Source organism: Pongo pygmaeus, chromosome 19 (genome assembly GCF_028885625.2).
Source record: "Pongo pygmaeus isolate AG05252 chromosome 19, NHGRI_mPonPyg2-v2.0_pri, whole genome shotgun sequence".
Classification (NCBI taxonomy): Eukaryota; Metazoa; Chordata; class Mammalia; order Primates; family Hominidae; genus Pongo; species Pongo pygmaeus.
Window position 1 is genome coordinate 54,770,989 of NC_072392.2, and position 23,519 is coordinate 54,794,507.

The following is a 23,519-nucleotide window of genomic DNA, read 5'->3' on the forward strand; positions in this document are numbered from 1 at the left end:
ATTTTTAGTAGAGACGGGTTTCACTGTGTTAGCCAGGATGGTCTCAATCTCCTGACCTCGTGATCCACTCGCCTCGGCCTCCCAAAGTGCTGGGATTACAGGCATGACCCATCACACCTGACCTGCTATTTTTATATTTTTAGTAGAGTGGGGTTTCGCCATGTTGGCCAGGCTGGTCTTGAACTCCTGGCCTCAAGTGATCTTCCCGCATTGGCCTCCCAAAGTGCTGGGTTTACAGGCATGAGCCAACCACGCCTAGTCTCCATGGCTTTCTTTTTCTTCATTTACTGCCTTGTTTTGTTTTTATGAACCATATTCTTTTTTTTTTTTTTTTTTTTTTGAGACCAAGTCTTGCACTGTCACCTAGGCTGGAGTGCAGTGGTGTGATCTCAGCTCACTGCAACCTCCACCTCCTGGGTTCAAGCAGTTCTCTGCCTCAGCCTCCTCCTGAGTAGCCTGCCACCACGCCCAGCTAATTTTTGTATTTTTAATAGATACGGGGTTTCACCATCTTGGCCAGGCTGGTCTTGAACTCCTGACTTCGTGATCCACCTGCCTCGGCCTCCTAAAGTGCTGGGATTACAGGCATGAGCCACCACGCCTGGCCAAACCATATTCTTTAGTAGTTTCCTGAACAAGGTACATGGAGGGCAAATTGTTGCACATCTGAAAATGTCTATTCTGCCTCGAATCTGATTGATATTTTGGCTGGGTTTTATACTTCCAGGTTAGAAATAATTTTCTTTCTGAATATAGAGAGTTTATTTTCTGTTTTCTTTTTCTTTTTTTTTTGAGACAGAGTCTTGCTTTGTTGCCAGGCTGGAGTGCAGTGGCACAATCTTGGCTCACTGCAACCTCTGCTTCCCGGGTTCAAGCAATTCTGCCTCAGCCTCCCGAGTAGTTAGAACTACAGGCATGCACCACCACACCCAGCTAATTTTTGTATTTTTAGTAGAGATGGGGTTTCACCATGTTGGCCAGGATGATCTCGATCTCTTGACCTCGTGATCCGCCCGCCCCGGCCTCCCAAAGTGCTGGGATTACAGGCATGAGCCACTGTGCCTGGCCGAGGTTTTATTTTCATATATTGCTGTTGAGAGAGCCAGTCCATAATGGTGATTTTTTTTTTCCCCAAAAGCTTTTAGGTATTAAAATTCACAGTGCTATGTTGTGGTATAGCCTTTCTTCACTTATTATGCTGGGTACTTTTTGTGGGTCTTTTTAACTTGGAAACTCATGTCCTTTTGTTCAGGGAAGTATTTTTGTATTATATCTAATAATTTCCTCCCGTGTTTTCTCCTTCTGGAACTTCTGTGAGGAAATTTGGTTAGTTGTGTAATCATATTTTTCTCACCTATCCTCCTTTCTCTTTTATTTTTTTAATCTTCCAAGAGATATTCTTTTCTTTACCTTCCAATTCTTTGGAACTTTGAATATTTGTTAGAAATTTTAATTCTACATTCTAGTTTTTTTCTAACATTTATGATATTTGTCATTTCACATAAAAGAGGCTTATGAAATAATGATCCTTGAGTGTCTGTTCATATTTGAAAATAAGGCATTAAACAACTGATTAGAATCTGTGTTTACGTACAAGATTGTCAACCAATGGGGCCTCACTGTAAGTAGCTTTTTAAACTTGTGGGACCCTGAATGGCCATAACTTTTCCCATGAGCTTATTGGTGTCTCCAGAAAAGATTCCTCCAGTCTTTCAGCAGAGAGGTGGAAACTATAAATAATCAAATGGAGATGATAAAAAATTTAAAACATGATAAATCTTTGGGCATATCAACAGACTAGACATGCAAAAGAATGCATTAGTGAACTTGACAGTTGGTGAATAGAAATTATCCAAATTGAAAAACAAAGAGAAAATTGCATCCAAGAAATGTAGTACAATATCAAATGGTCTGCCATTGAACAATGCAGAGGTTGGGGTACCAACTCCCCACGCAATTGAAAATCTGCATATAATTTAACTGCTGATTAACTACTGTTAACTGGAAACCTTACAAATAACATAACAGTCAGTACATATTTTGTATGTTATATGTCTTATATACTGTATTCTTACAATAAAATAAGCTAGAGAGATGAAATTAAGAAAGTCATAAGGAAGAAATAGATTTACTACTTTTAAGTGAAAGTGGATCCTCATAAAGGTCTTCATCACCGTCATCTTCACTTTGAGTAGGCTGAGGAGGAAGAGGACAGTCTTGCTTGGTCTTGCTGTCTCAGAGGTGGCAGAGGTAGTGGAAGTAATAGAAGGGGAGGCAGGAGAGATTTATTGAAAAAAACCCACGCATAAGTGGACCCATGCAGTTCAAACACGTGTTGTTCAAGGGTCAGCTGTACTTGTAATTGGTGTCCTAGGAGTAGAGAGAGGACATGGATCCAAAGTAATATTTTTACAAAATTAACCAAAGATGGCAAGCACAGATCCAAGAAGCTCAAAAAATACCAAGTAGAGTGAATACAAAGAAAACACATTTAGGCACATTATGGTCAAAGTGCTGAAAACTAAATATAAGAAAAAAATCTTAAGGACCAGGTGCAGTAGTTCACGCCTGTAATCCCAACACTTTGGGAGGCTGAGGCAGGCGGATCATTTGAGGTCAGGAGTTTGAGACCAGTCTGGGTAACATGGTGAAATCCCGTCTCTATTAAAAATACAAAAAATTAGCCGGGCATGGTGGTAGGTGCCTGAAATCCCAGCTACTTGGAAGCTGAGGTGGGAGAATTGCTTGAACCCAGGAGGAGGAAGTTGTAGTGAGCCCAGATCATGACAGAGTGAAACTCTGTCTCAAAAAAAAGGAAAAAAAAATCTTAAAGGAAGCCAGGAAAATAAGTATTACATAAAAATGAACAAAGATAAGAATGACAATAGGAATCTTGACAAAAACTGCAAGCCCACAGATAAAAGTGATACCTTTAAAGTGCTGAAAGAAAAAAATCTGTCAGCTTAGAATTCTGTTATCAGCAAAAATATTTTTCAACAATAAAAGTGAAATAAAGACTTTTTAAGACAAATAGAAGTTGAGAGAATTCATTGCCTGCAGACTTGCACTGCAAGAAGTGATAAATTCTTTAGTGCAAAAGAATATGAAAACCAGATAAATATTTGGATCTACACAAAGGGGTAAGTTTCAGCATCACAGATGTAAAATCTTTTATTTTTTTGTCTCTTTAGAAGATAATCACTATAAGGCAAAAATGGTAACAATGCTTATATGATAGAATGGAATCATTAAAATGCTGAATTTATTCAAAGGCAATAAGAAAAAAGGGAACTAAGATCACATGGAACAATTTAAAAAATAACAAGATGGTAGATTTAATTCCAGGCATAGTGACAATTACAATAAATATAAGTGGTCTACTCATGGATAAGTTCAAACTAAATGGATGGAAGAAAATATAACATCCTAACACTCATAAAGGAAAGCTGAAGTGGTTACATTAGAACAAGCAATGTTGCTAAGGATAAGGTGAGACATTTCATAATGATAAATGGGTGAATTCATCAAGAAAACAGTTCTAAACAGGTGTGTACCTAATTACAGTTTCAAAATACATGAAGTAAAATCTGCTGTCATTGAAAGGAAAAATACATAAAATCAAAACTACATTTTGAGGCCAGGCACGATGGTTCACACCTGTAATCCTAGCACTTTGGGAGGCCAAGGCTGATGGATTGCTTAAGTTCAAGACCAGCCTGGGAAATGTGGGGAAAACCCATCTCTACAAAAAAATACAAAAATTAGCCAAGCGTGGTGGCTTGTGCCTGTAGTCCCAGTTTACTCACACAGAGCAAGCAAGGCTCTGTCTAAAAACAAAAAAAAAGATTAAAATGATACAAACTATGTTCCTTGAGCTGAATAGAATTGAACTAGAAATAAATAACAAAGACACCTAGAAAATCCTAAAACATTGGGAAATTAAACAACACACTTCTAAATATCCTATGGGTCAAAGATAAAATCACAATGATACTATAAAGAAAAAAAAAATCTCTCTATCTGTCTATCTATCTCACTATGCCTGGGTTTAAATCTACCATCTTATTTTTTAAATTGTTCCACGTGATCTTAGTTCCTTTTTTTAATGATGCCATGCTATCATATAAACATTGTTACCATTTTTGCCTTAGTGATTATCTTCTAAGGAGACAGATATATATATATATATCTCTATATATATATATACACGTACTTTTATATGTATACATATATACTTATATATACATATATACTTATATATGTATACACATACTTATGTGTATATATACATTTTATATATATATATATATAAAATTATTTTTTTTTTTCCTGAGATCCTCTGTCCCAGGCTGGAGTGCAGTGGTGTGATCTCAGCTCACTGCAACCTCCACCTCCTGGGTTCAAGTGATTCATCTGCCTCAGCCTTCCGAGTACCTGGGATTACAGGTGCATGCCACCACACCTGGCTAATTTTTGTATTTTTAATAGAGACTATGTATTTTTAGTAGAGATGTTATAGTTTCACTATGGTGGCCAGGCTGATATCAAACTCCTGGCCTCAAGTGATTCGCCCTCCTTAGCCTCCCAAATTGCTGGGATTGCAGGCGTGAGCCACTGCGTCCAGCCTTATCCGAAATTTCATCACCAAGTCGATATTAGAAAATATTTTGAACTAATAAAATGAAAGCACAACATCTTCATTACCTCTTTTTTTTTTTTTTTTTTTTTGAGACAGTTCGCTATTGTTGCCCAGGCTAGAGTGCAACGGTGCAAGCTCAGCTCACTGCAACCTGTGCCTCCCGGGTTCAAGCGATTCTCCTGCCTCAGTCTCCCTAGTAGCTGGAATTACAGGTGGATGCCATTCATGACACCCAGATAATTTTTGTATTTTTAGTAGAGACAAGGTTTCACCATGTTGGTCAAGGCTGGTTTTGAACTGCTGAATTCAGGCAATCCACCCACCTCGGCCTCCCAAAGTGCTGGGATTACAGGCGTGAGCCACTGCACCTGGCCTCATTACCTTATTTAATCTTAATTACCTCCCAAAGATCCCTTCTCCAAATGCAGTCACATTGGGAGTGAGGGCTTCAAAATATGAATTTGAGGGGAACACAATTCAGTCTGTGGCATACCTTAAGAAGCTAGAGGGGAACAGAATAAACCCAAAGTATGCAGAAGAAGGGAAAAAGTGAAGATGAATAAAATAGAAAAAATATTAATGAAATAAAAGACTTTTCTCTGAAAAGATGAATAAAATGATAACTCTCGCTGGGTGCAGTGGCTCATGCCTGTAATCCAGCACTTTGGGAGGCCAAGGTGGGTGCATCAGCTGAGGTCAGAAGTTAGAGACCGGCCTGACCAACATGGTGAAAGCATGTCTCTACTAAAAATACACAAATTAGCCAAATTCTACCAAACATTTAAGGAAGAAATGTTACCAGTTCTACATAAAGTCTTTCAGAAGATAGAAATCTCTCTTATCCCAAAGAAAAATCTAAAGAATCTACAAAGTAAGTTGCCACCTTACTGCAACTAAAAAGTTGTAGAGTGTTTAGTGAGGTGTTAGGATACAAGGTCAATATGTAAAGACAGTGTATTTCTATGTCCTAGCCACAAACAATTAGAAGTTAAAATGAAAGTATACCTCACTTCAGCTGATTAAGAACAAAAGAGTATGAATTTTAAAATTAGACTGCTTGGGGCCAGGTGCGGTGGCTCACACCTGTAATCCCACTTTGAGAGGCCAAGGTGGGCAGATTACAAGGTCAGGAGCTCGAGACCAGACTCGCCAACATGGTGAAACCCCGTCTTTACTAAAGATAGAAAAAATTAGCCAGGCGTGGTGGCGCGCGCCTGTAATCCCAGCTACTCGGGAGGCTGAGGAAGGAGAATCGCTTGAACTCAGGAGGCAGAGGTTGCAGTGAGCCGAGATTGTGCCATTGCACTCCAGCCTGGGAGGCAGGACGAGACTCTTGTCTCGGAAAAAAAAATTAGACTGCTTGGGTATAAATTGGAGCCCTGTCATTAAGTAGATGCATGATTTTTAATAAATTTTTAAATTTCTATGCATTGGTTTTATTGTTTTATAAACAATTGTATAATCACACTTTTGCAGAGTTTGCAAAAAAAACATACACAGAAAGCCTCGATAGCTCAGTGTCTGCCACAGAGCTGGGAGAAACAGATGTGTACTCCCATTTTACAAACACAGGTAGAGGAAGTGCCTTGCCCGAGGCCAGGGTTGAATTCTGCCTTCACCCATTTTGTCAGCAACACACTGGTGGAGAAGAGAGCTCTGGTGGGTGCTGTTCTCTCAGGCAGGCTCAGAAGTGGGCGGGAACATAGATACAGCTCCCACAGGGCTGTTTCTGCCACAGACATGGACATCTCGCTGCCTAATGAAGTTCTATGCTGTGGTGGCCGCCTCACCTGCATCTTGGGAGAGCCACAAGATTGCAGAGAGGATAGAACAGAGGATCCTGAACTCCAACCCTGTCATGGAAGCTTTTGGTGAGCTTGGGCTCCTTTGCACAGTATCTCAGTCCCATTTCCTCTGGGATTTTCCACCTTCCAGGGAGAGGGGCAGTGCTTTGAGACCCTCTCTTGGGTGGGGTTGGAGGATGAGTGTATCCTTCACTGCCTCAGATCCCCAACCTCTCCCTGGTACTCCTCAGCATCATTCTAACAGAGGTAATGTCGTTCAGTCCTCTTCCTCGCTCCAGCCTAGGCACACATAACAGTCTTGCTGGAGAAGACCTGGTGGCTTAGCTCGTCCAAATTCTGTCCTTCTATCCAGTTTCCTGATGGTTCAATGAAGGGCACTTGTTAAGGGATACAAGGTGATTAGTGTGTGTGTTGGCACTGGAACCCAGATGTGCCTTCCTGTCTAAAGTCAGTAGTGACAGCTGATTGTTTTTGACCTTTCCCTTCAAAGAAAGGTCCCTGACTGCCTAGGCTTGCTCATTCCAATTTCTTGCCGGGAAGTTTTTCTAACTCGCCTGAATCCCACTTGCTAAAGTGTGAGGGCCCATTTTCTAGTCCAGTCCCCTATGACATGAAAACCAACAAAGGGGCCTTTAGGTGACTTGAGCACAGGAACATGACCTCCAGAGACCTGCAGCCACCTTGGCTTATGAGGACTCTGCAAACCCAGGGGAGTGAAATAAACATAGGTGTGATCTGTAGGGAATGCGTGTACGCTGAGGAATAACAACAGCAGTCGCTTTGGGAAGTTCATCCAGCTCCAGCTGAACAGGTAATAGCTGCTGTCGCCCTGGCTAGTGGGAGGACGGGATTGGGGAGGTTGAAAGTGGCTGGGGCAGTATCTGGCCTGGGCCACCCCTCTGGGCAAAAACCCTGCTCCTCCTGGTGCATGCCCTTTACCTCAGGTGTGATCTTTGCACCTGGAGAACTATAGCTCCTCTCCCCTTGGTGAACCCCGGGGCAGTGCGCTTATTCAGGCTTGGGTTCCTCCTGTCTTCTACTCTTGCTCAGGGACTTCTAGCTAAATTGCCACCTCTTTGGACCATATCCCTGAGCTTGAAGCTGGGACTTCGACTCCTGTCTTGGGGTAGAGCAAAGTGATGTGCAGAGGCCTTGGCCCTGTCCGCCTGAGCTAGATGCAGGGGAATATTCCAGGACACCCAAGGACATTCTGAGTGGTCCCCACCCCTCAATGCCCATTGGCTAAGTGGAAGAGCTTGGCGGGGAGTTGCCAGGTGGCAGGCAATCTGGCACACCCAAATTGGGCTATGGAATGAATGGGCAACTAACGGGCTCTGGCCTGTGTGTACCCCAGGGCTCAGCAAATGACTGGAGCCGCAGTCCAGACCTACCTCCTAGAGAAAACTCGAGTGGCCTGCCAGGCTTCCAGTGAGAGGAACTTCCACATATTCTATCAGGTTTGTGCCAAATGGGGCCTACAGCGCCCCAGCTGCGGGACAGGGATGGGTCCGTGTTTTTTAACCCCCCACCCCCTAGAATGCTCCATGCCTGGCTCCTTCACCTAGCTTTTGATGGAGCCACCACTTTCTCCTGCAGACTTCACATGCAACACTTCTGCCTCACACTGCACCTTGACTCCCAGCACAGTTGTGGCCTGGGGGTATGTTTTACCTCCTCCATCAGACCAGAAGGTCCTTGAGGCTGGGACTGTATCTCTAGGGTGGAAGCTGTGTCACTCTTATCATTCTAAGGGCTCTCCTAGAATGGCATCTGTCTCTAGCAGAACAAGGGCTTCCCTAGAGCTGTGCCTTTTCCATCGGACTGGGAGTCCCCCAAGGCATGGATAGGATGTCTCCCTTTCTCTCAGAATCGGAGCATCCTTAGGTGATGGGTATGCCTCCCACGTCAAGACGACGGGCTCCCTGGGCAGGAATTGTCCTTTTTTCACCAGACTGCAGGTTTCCCTAGAGCAAGGTTCTTTTGCATCAGGTTTGAGGCATCCAGGGCTATGTTTACGGCATCTTTTGCCCCCATACCTGCCCTGGGCTCTCGGAAGGGACCTCTGAGCCTTGTGATGTTGCTACCATCTCTTACTCATCTCATCCCAACCCCATGCCTATGCAGGCCTGGACTTTTCTCAAACCCCCTACCCCGCCTCCCACCTACCCTTCTCCACAGATTTGCAAAGGAGCCAGTGAGGACGAGAGGCTCCAGTGGCACCTCCCTGAGGGAGCTGCCTTCTCCTGGCTGCCCAACCCAGAGAGGAGCTTAGAAGGTAAGGGGAGCCCCATCTAGCACCTTGCACTGACCCAGCATCACCCACCCACTCTGTACAGAGCCTGCCTCCCTCGCATCTTGCTGCTGCTGACCTCTGCCCCTGAACTTGGATTCTTTTTCAGAGGATTGTTTTGAGGTGACCAGAGAGGCCATGCTCCATTTGGGCATTGACACCCCTACCCAGAACAACATCTTTAAGGTCAGAAGAAAAGCCACGCCACTTATGTTTGGCAGAGATGACAGGCAGCCCCTTTCATAGAGCCTTTCCCTGGACATGGAGTTGGTCTTTCCCTGAGGATCTAGGACTTTGGGCCCCTCTGTGCTACCTCCAGGGAATCAGTCACCTCTCTGTTCTGCTGAGGCTGGAGACCAGGTGGTGGGGTGGACGGGGCGTAAGGAACAGTGATGTGTACACAGTGCTAGAGTACAGAATGCAGTAACTGATCCATGGGGGCAGAGAGCAAGGTACTGCATGATCAGAAGAGAGAACTAGTGCTACCGCCTTGCTTGTCTAGTACATTAAAACTTACAAGTCATGTTCACACTTCTCTGCTCACTTAGTTTTTTAAACAGTCCTCTGTGTGTGTTTATTTCCCTTTATGCCTGAGAAAACCAGAGGTAAAGTGACGTGCCCAAGGTCGGATACCACTAAGTGGTGATACAGAGTACCAGACATAGTAATTCCAAATTCATACCCTCTCTGTCTTCCCCCAAACCATGCCCCATTGTCCTCTGGAACATGAGACTGCCCCAGGTGAGCTGGGCTCCTCTCAGTCACACTAGGGGGGCCTCCCTTCTGTCTTTGCTGACAGAGCTGACTGCCTCCTCTCATCTTCCTCACCCTCTAGAGCAGCAGGAGGGGATAGATAGGATGGCCTGGCAGTCGAGACAGGGAGGCCACTTCAGGGAGGTAGCAATGCAGTGGAAAGTGACCCTCCAGATGGGGGCTACTCAGACACTGCCAGGTAAGAACTTGACAGAAGGACAGCACCTGAGGACAAGCCCAGGATAAGTGGACAACACTGGGAGTCAGGGCAGGAGTGCTTTGGGGGTGGCATGACCCTCTGCCACAGCCCTTCTGCCTGGTGGGCATGGCAGTCTTCTGGAGCAAGTTGTGGCCGGAAGACCCGTAGCACATGGAGGCACCCTGCCTGGGACCATATAGGAATGGTGGGTGGGGTCCCTGTGTCAGGTCTGAGGGTGGTTGGTTTTTTTTTTTTGTTTGCTTGTTTTTTGAGATGGAGTTTTGGTCTCGTTGCCCAGTCTAGAGTGCAGTGGCACAATCTCAGCTCACTGCAACTTCCTCTTCCCGGGTTCAAGTGATTCTCCTACCTCAGCCTCCAAGTAGCTGGGATTACAGGCATGTGCTACCACACCCAGCTAATTTTGTGTGTGTGTGTGTGTATGTGTGTGTGTGAGTGTGTGTATTTTTAGTAGAGATGGAGGTTCACCATATTGGTCAGGCTGGTCTTAAACTTCTGACTTCAAGTGATCCACCTGCCTCAGCCTCCCAAAGTGCTGGGATTACAAGCGTGTGCCACCATGCCTAGCTGGGTCTGAGGGTTTTGAAGTTGCTCGGCCTTGGTGGGGTGAGGGGAGCTTCTGTCTATAGCCCCTGGGGGCTTGTCTGTGTGTAACACTGAGTACAAAGGCAAAGGGGCACCCATCGGACACAGACCAAGGTCACAGTTCCTCCAGCAGGCTGGGCTCTCAGAAGCCTGGCAGTGGGAAAGGGCTCAAGGAAGCAGAGACAAGCCTCCAGCAGGCACACAGAAGCAGCCCTGCCCCCAGTCACCAGTCTATTCTTAGAGAGCAGGGGGCAGAAAGGTAGAGGATGGGCGGGCATGGAGGCCCATGGGCTGCCCCGGCAGACATCTGAAGTCAGCCTGGGTTCTCATCCCATCTTTCCCCTTGGGAAGCACGTGTCCTCAGTCTCATCTCTATCATAGGCAGTGGCGTAGCACATACCTTACAGGTTGTTGAAAAGATGCAATGAGGCAGTGCATGTAACTTGTATAGAATTGTGCCTGGCAGAGATGGGCACACTTGGGCCATGATCGGGAGCTGCCCTTCTGCTGTTGTGATTGTACTCAGCAGAACGGCCCTTCCCAGAGTAGGCCCACGTCACGCCCTCTCCTACTCCCACCCATCCTTCCTTCCCCCAGGTCCTAGCTGGACTGCTGCACCTTGGCAATATCCAGTTTGCTGCCTCCGAGGATGAAGCCCAACCCTGCCAGCCGATGGATGATGCCAAGTGTGAGGGTCAGGGTGTGGGATATGGCAGGCCTTGTCAGGAAGGTAGCCAGCATTGCTGGGGTTGGGTGGAAGGCCGGATGGTGAAAATTGGAATCTGATGCCCTTGCTTATGCCACCCACCATAGGGCCTGGCCCTCACCCTGTCTGGTGAGGCAGACCGTATCGTCCCCATCTTAAAGATGAGAAAATGAGTCAGAGGTTTGTAAAGTGATTTGTCCCATACTTGGCAGCATGGACTGGTACATGAAAGTGCTGGGTTTGAGTTCTGACTGCCGTTTATGGAGTCCTTTGGTGAGTCACTTCACTGATCAGAACTTAGGTTTCTTCTGTCCAGTTGGGCAAGTCATGGTCCCGCTGTGATGACTTCACAGTGCCTCGTGAAGAGGACTGGATGGAGAGTGATTTGCCTAAAGAGGATTTGCCCCTCCCAGACTCTGTCAGGACGGCAGCCTCGCTGCTGGGGCTCCCAGAGGACGTGTTGCTGGAGACGGTGCAGGTTAGAACCATCAGGGCAGGCAGACGGCAGCAGGTATTCCAGAAGCCCTGCCCCCGAGCCGAGTGTGACACCCATAGAGACTGCCTGGCCAAACTGATCTATGCACGGTGAGCAGTTACTCTGGCCCCTGTCCTCCCAACAAGTGCTCTTCCTGTCCGGGGTTGGGCCAGACAACATCAGGCAATAGGCACAGTCCCAGGGTGGGGGATAAGACAGACTGGTTCCTCTCCCTGCTCCTCAAACGCCTGGACACAGCAGGGCACAGCTCCCAGGTTTTCCCCAAGCAGCACCTGTGGCCTCTTTCTGAGTGGGAAAGTTGCTACATTCCTGGCCAGAATTCAGCTCATTATTAAAGTTCAGGAGGCTGCTTTAGCCTCAGCAAGGTGAAGAGAGCCTGCTCAGCTGTCTGCTGGCAAGGCAGGCCCCAAAGGTGATCTAGAGCCTTCGCAGTTCCTGCTTCAGATCCTTGGCTGAATGGGCCTCTCTGTCTCCCTGTGCCTTTGTACATCACCTAGGAGTTTGATAGATTGTGGTAAAGCCAGAGGCTCAGCCCACAGCATGTAGCATAGTGGTGGAGGTGGGGTCCTGGCCTTTTCTGGTAGGTTACATGGATACCTCTACCCTCTGGCCATGTGGTTAAGGATGATTTCTCACCTTGAGTTCTGAGATTCTTCAGCAGGCATTGTAAGGGCTTCAGGGGCCCAGAATCCTCTCAGATGAGCCAGAATGAGTGTATGTGTGTGCATGTGCACATGAGACCTTGGGCACCTTTCTGGGGAGAGGGTCCCCTGCTTTCATAAACGCCACAAAGAGCCAAGAGCCTGAGAAGCTCTGCTGGGGGAACCAGATCGTCTGAGTTGAAAACGGTCCAGGGCAGCTGAGGCCACACTAAATCCGTTTCAGCAAGAGACTAGTTACCACTGCCTCAAAGCTAATTTCAGGTCACAATTTGAGGTCAAAGGCTTTTAAAGCCTTTGCCTACAAGTCACTCCAAGATGAGCAGATAAAGTGTGATGAACACAGATAGAGTGAGCTTCTGACCACAGGACATTTGCACAGCCCCTGTTGCAAAAAGAGCCAGTTTATTTACTGAAGTGAAAGAAGTTGCAGAGCAATTACTTTAAGAAAAATTGTGAGGAAGAAACCCCTGTATAGTGTTGTACATGTCAGCGTCTTGTGTGGTAGTCTCATCTTCTCTGGGCTGGGGCCGGTTCTAGAGTGGAGGATGCCATTGTTGACCTCGGGACTGGGGGCCCACTTGTGCCATGAGGGAACTGCAGTGCAGGTGGCCTGGCAGGGGCTGAACTGAGCCTGTGGATGGATGGGCTTTTGAGTTATCTATCCCCACACTGGTCTCCACCCACCCTCACCTTCTCAGCAGCCCCTTCCTGTGGGTTGGCCCCAGCCCTGTGGCCAGGTGATGGAGAGGAACCCTGAGTACATCTCTCTTGCTCCTCCTGTCCTCTCTACAGGGCCCAGTGGACCGAGTTATTGTTTGCCTGGTGGTTAGAGCTCTCTTGGATTAGAGGCCTTGGCCTAATTGCTAGAAAAGCCTCCCTTGGCTCCCTAGGAAGTAAAACCTGACAGATATCCCAGCATCAGTCATGCTGCTGGAGAGGGAAATGGAGATAAAGAGAGAGAGGGGTTAGGAGCAGGACTTAGGTGTCTAGAAAAAAGGATTCCTCTCCTTCTTCACCTCTCTCCCTCCTTCTTGCCCATCTTCTCCATCTCTTAGTCTACTGGGAACACCTGATTCAAAGCTAATATCCTGAAGAATGAAGAAAGAGCAGCAGAGAGGCCTTAGGAAGTGGAGTGGAGCAGGTTGGGTGGGGGTGAGATCTGAGAGCTGGGTGGGGTGGGGTGGGGTGGGGATGAAAATGTGGGTGAGGATGGAGTAGGATGCCCTGGGAAGAGTGAGAAGAGACAGAGCATCAGAGAGTCTGAAGAGGAGCCTATGGGACAAAAAAAGGAATATTATTGTTATTATTGAGACAGAGTCTCACTCTGTCACCCAGGCTGGAGTGCAGTGGAACAATCTCTGCTCACTGCAACCTCCACCTCCTGGGTTCAAGCGATCTTCCCACCTCAGCCTCCTGAGTAGCTGGAACTACAGGAATATGCCACCATGCCTGGCTAATCTTTGTATTTTTGTAGGGGCAGGGTTTCGCCATGTTGCCCAGGCTGATCTGGAACTCCTAGGCTCAAGCGATTCCCCTGCTTCAGCCTCCCAGAGTGCTGGGATTACAGGCATGGGCCACCGACCCTGGCCAGGAATACTACTTTTGAAAAAGGTGGTAAGTGGGGAATGCTAAGGACATGTTTCTGTAATCTCTAGACCCATCCCGATAGGTTTTTGCAGGATCTGAACTCTGAGATTGGAATATCTTGAAGTCCATGCCCCTGTCTCCTTGTCAGGATGGCCCTCTCCTCTGTACTCAGAGACCAGAGGAGTCGGGAGGACAAAGGACAGGGAGAGGAGTCACACAGAAAGACCACAGCTGCATCCCTTGAATTTCCCACCTGGTTCCTGAAAGCAGAGTGTGTTCAAGGCTGCAGCCTGTTGCTTGGGGAAATATGCTGAGGCGGAAAGCTGGGCTGCAGCCCTGTGTTGGGGGAGAGTTACCCACCATCTGTTCCGTAGAGAAACAGATACCACTGGCACAGCCAAGTCAAACAAGCTAAATGGAAACAGGTTCCCCCAGAACCCGAGCAGAATCAGCCAGCTTGCCGGCAGGCTTGTCAATGAGCAGTTAGGGGCTCCTAAGCAGGGGAACCACAAACAGCCCTCCTCAGGGCAAGTGGGTGCCACCAGGCTACCCCATGACACTTTTCTTTCAGTCTCCTTCCCTTCACCAAATTGTTCTCCATCATTAGGTTTTATTGGAAAAGAGTGGGAGGGAATTTGACAAATAAATAAAAATTTTAAAGACAAATAAATAAGGGAGCAAGCCACTCTTTTCCTCTTTAATTTTTTAAAGGAAAACTTAATTTTCCTTTGCCTAAGTACCTGTCACCTTAAATTAATCTCTCTAAGAGCAAAAATGACAGAGAAGTTGGGTCATTAGGCAAATTTTAATTAGAGGCTCAGATGTCCTTTACTAATAAGATGTTATATATATTTCATTCTGTTCTTGCCTCCCTACTGCCAGGACATCTTTGCAATGCAACCGGAAGCCCTTGGGGAACCAAGCAGATGGGGGCTTAGAGAGATGGGGTTGGAATGAGGAAGGGAATGGTGGATGTTTTTTTCTTCTCGTGCAGGTGCTGGGGCAGGGCAAGGGGAGAGAGAGTTGGGAGAGATGTTCCTGTTTTCTCCAGGAAGGAGGTCCACCCTAGGGCCGGAGCCAGCTTCCTCTCTCTGTTCTTGGCATCATTGCTGCATCTAGGGGTGAGCGCCCAGATCACTCAAGACCAATGTGTGAGTATGTGAGTGTGTATATGAATGTGAGTGTGTGAGCACTCGTGCACAGATATAGCACTATAGCAGAGATAATGGAAGTTAACAAGTTCTGATGCCAGACTGCTCAAAATTCACATTTGGGCTCTAATTATGTGTCCTTGGACTAGTGACTTAACTTCTCTGTGCCTCAGTTTCCTTACCTGAAAAAATAGGGATAATACATACTTACCTCCTACAGGTGTTAGAAGGGTTCAAACTGATGAATACAGCCCTATATAACAGGGCTGGTGACAGTGAGCCCTCTGCTAGCTGTATGTGTGCCCACTTGCCAGTGAGAGTGTGTGTGGGGATGCGTGTGTGCACTGTGGTCATGCTTCGGTGGAAAGAACACTAGATTTGGAGTCAGAAAACCTGGATTTGAGCCACACCTCTGCCACTTCCAGCCTCGGTGACATTGACAGGCCACCTTACTCCTCTGGGCCTTTTTAGATCTGCCATCTGCCAGTGGGCTTGGGGATGAGACCCAGGCTTCTGAAGGTCCTCTCTGGGTGGGACTAAGACTCAGATGGGACATGCAGCCCCTCCTGCAAGCACTGGACACAGGTGAGGAGGCCCGCCTGTGCATACCCACCTACTTACCTGGGAAAAAAACATGCATGTCAGGCTTGCAGCTTATGATGTGCCTCCAAGCAGGCAGGTGCATGCACCTGTGTGTGTGAATGTAGTCAGGGAGAGGATCTGAAAGAGGCTTTCTCTACGTCCCACAGAGCCCTCCTCTATGCTCCTCTCAATCAAATCTTTCCCTGGCCTGCAAGTGGACATTATTTACCCCAGGCCCCTGCAGGCCACTCTTGTAGACCACAGAGCTCAGTGGCCCTTCCAAGGGCCTGGCGGTCAGAGAAAGTGACAGATATAAGATTTAACATCTTGTCCTCTGTCTCTGCTCCCATCGAATGATGCTCAGGGTAAAGATCAGGACATGATCCAGCAGGAGCTTCTCTTACCCTGTCATGGGAACCCAGGCTTGAGGGACCCCTGGGCCTCTCCTAAAAACATGATTTCCCTGGTTTCTGGCTTTTAATTTCCTTTAGAGCCTGGAGAACACATTTACTGTGAGTCTCATCTTGGATATTTTTGCCTCCCCGGCAATGTTTGGAGAAGCAGGTGGAGAGGAGAAAGATGGAAAGGGTCTGTGAATGAGTACAAGAGGGAGAATCATGCATGAAAAGTGCCTACTCTGTTCTAGGCACTGTGCACAGTGCTTTAAATGCCCTGACCCACTTCATCCTTTAACGACCCAGAGATACTATTATTAACACTTTTACAGGCAGGAACATTGAGGTTAGGTAATTTACCTAAGGCCACATAGCTAGCAAGCTGACGCTTAAGTCAGCTGTGTCTGAGGTTTAATTCTGTCTTCTGCAGGTAATTGTGTGGGCTGCTGACAGGGCCCTGGAGAGTGTCAGAAAGCTCACAGCCTCTGCAGGAGAGAGCAGCTTCCCCTCTCTGGGCCTCCATCTCCCCCAGTGCAGTGAGTCAAATGAGCACCAGCAACATCTCCTGAGATGGGATTTGGAGGGCTCCCTGGAGAAAAGAAATAGTGCAGGGGTTTTGAGGGACTGGTGTGCCAGCCAGGGCCAAGTCAAAGCTGTCACTCACCCTGACTCATTAGCCCTAAGTTCGTCCTCGGGGCATGAGGTACAAGCTGAGGGCAGAGCCATAGCCAGGACCATTACTCACCACGGCAACACCTCTGCTGCCTGCTGCCACACACTGGTGCTGGACTCAGCTTCCGTGGAAAGGGATGGAAATTGCACTCATTTTCCAGGAACAAAGAGGACAGCTTGCCGACCTTGCCTGTCTCCTCCCACTCTTGCTCTGTTCCCTGCCTCTGCTTGGTTGCATGGGAATTTTGCTACCCTTCAGAGACCTGGAGGGGACCCAAGAACTCTTGTTATTAACCCCTCCTTCCTCACCCACTCTGGAGGGGAGTTGGGCATATAGATGGGGCAGGAAAAGAGAGTGCTGAGGAGCACAGGCTTTGGGGGAAAACAAAAGAGCTGGGGAAGGTCAAGAAGGAGCTGCAGATAGACTGCTGTTGAGAGGAATTAGAGTGGGGAGAAATAATTCACTCCTTTGACCATCTGTTAAGTGCATATGATGCACTTCTATACACGTTATCTCATTAAATCCTCACAATAGCCTATCCTCACCCCCATTTTAAACACAGGAAACAGGTCCAGAGAGGTTAAGTGACTTTGCCAAGAACACAGAGCATTTCAGGTGGCAGGGTCAAGATTTGGACGCCAGTCCTGTCTGACTTCAGAGCCCTTTCTACTTTACCACGGTGCCACTTTCCTGACCAGGGTTGGGAGTTCTGAGTTTCAGAGATGAACATCAATGCTAAATTGCTTTGTGAATCCCTCTGAGCCTATATTTACCCATCTGTAAAATGAGAAGATGAAACGAGATGATTTCTAAAGTCCGTTTTAGTACTGGCTTTCCATGCTTAAGACGTGAGTGTTCAACCCCATTAAAAAGTGGGCAAAGGATATGAACAGACTTCTCAAAAGAAGACTTTCATGCGGCCAACAAACATATGAAAAAAAAAGCTCAATATCACTGATCATCAGAGAAATACAAATCAAAACCACAATGAGATGCCATCTCATACCAGTCAGAATAGCTATTCTTAAAAAGTCAAGAAACAACAGATACTGGTGAAGTTGCCAAGCAAAAGGAATGTTTTTACACTGTTAGTGGGAGTGTAAATTAGTTCAACCATTGCAGAAGACAGTGTGGTGATTTCTCAAAGATCTAGAAGCAGAAATCCCACTAGACCCAGCAATCCCATTACTGGATATATACCCAAGGGAATATAAGTCACTGTATTGTAAAGATACATGCACACACATATTCGTTGTGGCACTATTCACAATAGTAAAGACATGGAATCAACCCAAGTGCCCATCAATGGTAGACTGGATAAAGAAAATGTGGTACACACACACCATGGAATACTATGCAGTCATGAAAAGGAATGAGATTATTATGTCCTTTGCAGGGACATGGATAGAGCTGGAAGCCATTATCCTCAGCAAACTAACACTGGAACAGAAAACCAAACACCGCATGTTCTCATAAGTGGGAGCTGAACAATGAGAACACATGGATACATGGGGGAATACAACACACAGTGGGGCCTGTCAGAGGGTCAAGGGGAGGAAGATCATCAGGAAGAATAGCTAATGGATGCTGGGCTTAATACCTAGGTGATGGGATGATCTGTGCAGCAAACCACGGCACACATTTACCTATGTAACAAACCCGCACATCCTGCACATGTACTTCAGAACTTTAAAGTTGAAGAAAAAAAGAGAGTTGAGAGTTTGGAGACTTTCCCAAACCCAAAGTTGAGAAGCCTGAATGGCTTGGAAAGACATCAAGGCATTCAGCCTGATCTTTGTTATCAGTGAACTAGGGAGGAGACTTTCTGCCTGTCAAGGCTGTGCCATTGCCACCTTCAGGCACCTTGCATACTTTGGCTATTAGTTCTGGCTCTGCAGACAAGTGACTGCCTTCAGGAGGGGAGTAAAGGGACAGTCCAGCCTCAGGATTCCAGCAAGCAAGGAAATCTGAATAATTGTGTCTCTGGGACACAATAACTTCTGTTTCCTTGCCCCCTCCCTTCAAGCCACAGACTCCAATTAGCAGCTTAGCACCAAAGTTCTCAGACATGTTCCTGCTTTTGGAGACACTGAATAATGGAGATATTTCTGAAGCTGAGATGAGGAGGGTGGGAGGTAGGATGTGAACTTGTAAAAATGTAGTGAGAGAGATTTCAGATTCCTAGATGCTGCACTTTCTTCACACTTTAAGGAAGGTGTCTGGTTGCTGAAAGGACTCCTGGCCTCAGTATAATTTTCTAATAATTGCACCATTTTTCTGAGCTATCATCCCAAGCATTGTGGAGTGAGAGGAAGAGACAGGGCTCTGCCTGCTGGAGGAGACCCCATTCTCATCTTACAGGAAGTGTGAACCTGATGAGGGAAGTATGGCTCCCAGTAAGAGGGAGCACCAACCTGGCAAGATATTGTGGCCATCTCCCTTATGGAATGCTTGGGCTGGTAGGGCAGATATTATCCTGGTTTCTGTTGGTGGGGTGTTGGTCCAAAGGAGTTAGGGGAGCTGAACATAAAGTTCAGATGCAGAAAGATGACTAAAAAAGAGTATTCAACTCTTTTTTAGTTGATCCTAGAGGGAAGAGGGTGGTCCCTAAACTCAGGTGGCCTTTGTCTTGGAGAGAGGTGAGTCAAGCCCCTCACTCTCCAGGAGCACAGTAATAAATAAGATCATAGTTGGGAAAAGTGTGGTGTGTATGTGTGTGTGTGTGTGTGTGTGCCTGTATGTGTCTGTGTCTGTGTGTGATTCCATGCCTAGGAAAGGAGCTCTTATTCTAAATTTGTTCAACAGAGAATGTAACAAGGAAACCTTGAGAAAAAGATTCTCTTGTTCTGTTCTTTGTGATTTGGGACAGAAATGCTCAAATTGGGAACAAACATATAAATATTATGTCTCACTCTACAGAGTTGAAGTTGTTTTTGCACTTTCTTGAATTATGAGAAAATGAGTGAACCCACCTGGTCACTGCATGACTCCAGAATAATTCTTTCCCCTTCTCTGAACCCCAGTTTTCTATCTTCAGAATAAATGATTGGATTTAGAAAACCTCTCAGGTCTTTTCCATTTTCTGACATTCCAGTTTTTGTTTTTCTGCCATTCCGCTCAACCACTTCCCCCTTCTCCCGGCTGTCAGGAGCTGTCCACGGTTCTGAAGAGTTTGGGCCCAGAGAGAATCAACCATATTAGATCTGGCCCAATTACGGCTGCACTTTTTTTTCCCCCATTTGTCAGTTGTCATGGTTTTTAAAATTTTAACTTTATTTATTTATTTATTTATTTTTGTATGGTTATTTTTTTAATTAAATAATTAATTTATTATTATTATACTTTAGGTTTTAGGGTACATGTGGACAATGTGCAGGTTAGTTACATATGTATACATGTGCCATGCTGGTGCGCTGCACCCACTAACTCATCATCTAGCATTAGGTATATCTCCCAATGCTATACCTCCCCCCTCCCCCTACCCCACAACAGTCCCCAGAGTATGATGTTCCCCTTCCTGTGTCCATGTGTTCTCATTGTTCAATTCCCACCTATGAGTGAGAATATGCAGTGTTTGGTTTTTTGTTCTTGCGATAGTTTACTGACAATGATGATTTCCAATTTCATCCATGTCCCTACAACGGACATGAACTCATCATTTTTTATGGCTGCATAGTATTCCATGGTGTATATGTGCCACATTTTCTTAATCCAGTCTACCATTGTTGGACATTTGGGTTGGTTCTAAGTCTTTGCTATTGTGAATAATGCCGCAATAAACATACGTGTGCATGTGTCTTTATAGCAGCATGATTTATAGTCCTTTGGGTATATACCCAGTAATGGGATGGCTGGGTCAAATGGGATTTCTAGTTCTAGATCCCTGAGGAATCGCCACACTGACTTCCACAAGGGTTGAACTAGTTTACAGTCCCACCAACAGTGTAAAAGTGTTCCTATTTCTCCACATCCTCTCCAGCACCTGTTGTTTCCTGACTTTTTAATGATTGCCATTCTAACTGGTGTGAGATAGTATCTCATTGTCGTTTTGATTTGCATTTCTCTGATGGCCAGTGACGGTGAGCATTTTTTCATGTGTTTTTTGGCTGCATAAATGTCTTCTTTTGAGAAGTGTCTGTTCATGTCCTTCGCCCACTTTTTGATGGGGTTGTTTGTTTTTTTCTTGTAAATTTGTTTGAGTTCCTTGTAGATTCTGGATATTAGCCCTTTGTCAGATGAGTAGGTTGTGAAAATTTTCTCCCATTTTGTAGGTTGCCTGTTCACTCTGATGGTAGTTTCTTTTGCTGTGCAGAAGCTCTTGAGTTTAATTAGATCCCATTTGTCGATTTTGGCTTTTGTTGCCATTGCTTTTGGTGTTTTAGACATGAAGTCCTTGCCCATGCCGATGTCCTGAATGGTAATGCCTAGGTTTTCTTCTAGGGTTTTTACAGTTTTAGGTCTAATGTTTAAGTCTTTAATCCATCTTGAATTGATTTTTGTATAAGGTGTAAGGAAGGGATCCAGTTTCAGCTTTCTACATATGGCTAGCCAGTTTTCCCAGCACCATTTATTAAATAGGGAATCCTTTCCCCATTGCTTGTTTTTCTCAGGTTTGTCAAAGATCAGATAGTTGTAGATATGTGGCATTATTTCTGAGGGCTCTTTTCTGTTCCATTGATCTATATCTCTGTTTTGGTACCAGTACCATGCTGTTTTGCTTACTGTAGCCTTGTAGTATAGTTTGAAGTCAGGTAGTGTGATGCCTCCAGCTTTGTTCTTTTGGCTTAGGATTGACTTGGCAATGCGGGCTCTTTTTTGGTTCCATATGAACTTTGAAGTAGTTTTTTCCAATTCTGTGAAGAAAGTCATTGGTAGCTTGATGGGGATGGCATTGAATCTGTAAATTACCTTGGGCAGTATGGCCATTTTCACGATATTGATTCTTCCTACCCATGAGCATGGAATGTTCTTCCATTTGTTTGTATCCTCTTTTATTTCCTTGAGCAGTGGTTTGTAGTTCTCCTTGAAGAGGTCCTTCACATCCTTTGTAAGTTGGATTCCTAGGTATTTTATTCTCTTTGAAGCAATTGTGAATGGGAGTTCACTCACGATTTGGGTCTCTGTTTGTCTGTTGTTGGTGTATAAGAATGCTTGTGATTTTTGTACATTGATTTTGTATCCTGAGACTTTGCTGAAGTTGCTTATCAGCTTAAGGAGATTTTGGGCTGAGACGATGGGGTTTTCTAGATATACAATCATGTCATCTGCAAACAGGGACAATTTGACTTCCTCTTTTCCTAATTGAATACCCTTGATTTCCTTCTCCTGCCTAATTGCCCTGGCCAGAACTTCCAACACTATTTTGAATAGGAGTGGTGAGAGAGGGCATCCCTGTCTTGTGCCAAACTTTATTTATTTTTAAATTGACAAGTAAAAGTTGCATATATTTATGGTAAACCACATGATGTTTTGAAGTTTTGTGCATTCATGTGGTAAGTCTATAATCAGAGCTGTGGGTGACATGGCCAAAATCTAAGATGCAAACTCTGCCTCCAAGCAGCTTATGCAAGTCAGAATATACATATAGTAGCATCATGACTAAAGGAGATTAGAGGACATTTAGTCCAGCCCTATCACTTTATTGTGATATTTGCCCCCTGGTTGCACTGAACAGGACTGCCATTGATGCCTGTTTTCCCAAAATTTCCTCTGTCTGTGGCAGAGGGTTCATGAAGAGGAATTGTGGGGAATTGGAGAAGACAGGGAGCAAGTTATTTAGTCATATGCTCCTCTTTCTTCTTTATGGGATGAGTGTGAGTGTGATTCCATGGGGCTGGCAATGGCTCTCTTATGACTAGCTGATCTCCATGACCTCAAGGTTTCCCTCAGATATCTTTTTTTAAAAAAATACAGAGTCTTACTCTGTCACTCAGTCTGGAGTGCAGTGGTGCAATCATAGTTCACTGCAGCCTTGACTTCCCTGGCTTAGGTGATACTCCTACCTCAGACTCCTTATCTGGGACCACAGGCGTACGCCACCACACCTGGCTATTTTTTGTATTTTTCATAGAGACAGAGGTTCACTATGTTGCCCAGGCTGGCCTTTAACTTCTGAGCTTGAGTGATACACCCACCTCAGCCTCCCAGAATTCTGGGATTACAGGCATGTGCCACCATATCTGGCCAGATATCTTAACAAGAGAATTGACTTGAAAAGTCTTCCCTTTCCCCTCTATTCCTGGATTTAGAGCAGGCAAGGGGGTTGAGCTTCGGTAACCTGAAGTTCAAGTGGCTTTTGCCTTCTTGGATTTCTGAGGTGGTGTTCAAAGTCTCATTGAATATTTAAGAAAAATAAGATAGGGGAGAATCTATCATCTATTGAGTCTTCACCATGCTTTGGGTGTTTTACATTTATTATTTCATTTAGTCCTCCTAAGATCCCTGTGAAGAAAGATGTCTTAATTTCTTTGTGCTGCCATAATAAAATACCATGGATTGGGTGATCTATATGGAACATAAATATATTTCTTACAGTTCTGGAGGCTGGGAAGTCCGAGAACAAGGCATTGGCAGGTTCACTGTTTAGTGAGTATCTGCTCTCTGCTTCCAAGAAGGTATCTTGAATGCTGCATCATCTGGAGGGGAGGAATACTGTGTGTCCACATAACAGAAGGTTGGAGGGAAAAAGAGAGTGAGATAATTTCCTTTGTCAACCCTTTTCTAAGGGCATTAATCCATTCATGAGGGCAGAGCTCTCATAACCTAAACATCTCCCAACACGCTTCATCTCCCAACACTATTGCATTGGGGATTGAGTTTCCAACACACGAATTTTGGAAGGGAACAAAAACATTCAAACCACAGTAAAGGATTATTGTTGTTATCAGCTTGATAGATACGGAAGCAGAGATACAGAGAGATTAACTGCTTGGCCCAAACTCACCAGGTAGCAAGTGACCTGTACTTCTCCCACTCCAA

General features: G+C 45.6%; 1 protein-coding gene across 27 annotated transcripts in view; it reads left to right on the forward strand.

Moving 5' to 3' along the window:
- Window positions 1–23,519, forward strand: part of MYO19 (myosin XIX) — a 91,386-nt gene that overhangs the window by 21,844 nt on the left and 46,023 nt on the right. For 11 of the 27 annotated variants that reach the window (XM_063655527.1, XM_063655526.1, XM_063655525.1 and 8 more), the window contains 9 exons: window positions 6,378–6,510; window positions 7,186–7,255; window positions 7,799–7,901; window positions 8,623–8,719; window positions 8,844–8,920; window positions 10,887–10,977; window positions 11,409–11,580; window positions 14,735–14,891; window positions 16,299–19,601. In XM_063655527.1, coding sequence (XP_063511597.1) covers window positions 6,378–6,510; window positions 7,186–7,255; window positions 7,799–7,901; window positions 8,623–8,719; window positions 8,844–8,920; window positions 10,887–10,977; window positions 11,409–11,580; window positions 14,735–14,891; window positions 16,299–16,877 — 1,479 coding nt within the window. In that variant the 3' untranslated portion in view covers window positions 16,878–19,601. Of the gene's footprint in view, window positions 1–6,377; window positions 6,511–7,185; window positions 7,256–7,798; window positions 7,902–8,622; window positions 8,720–8,843; window positions 9,266–9,569; window positions 9,603–10,886; window positions 10,978–11,408; window positions 11,581–13,208; window positions 13,261–14,734; window positions 19,602–23,519 lie in introns of those variants that run through there. The other 16 variants (XM_063655543.1, XM_054456926.2, XM_054456925.2 and 13 more) reach the window with 9 other exon arrangements.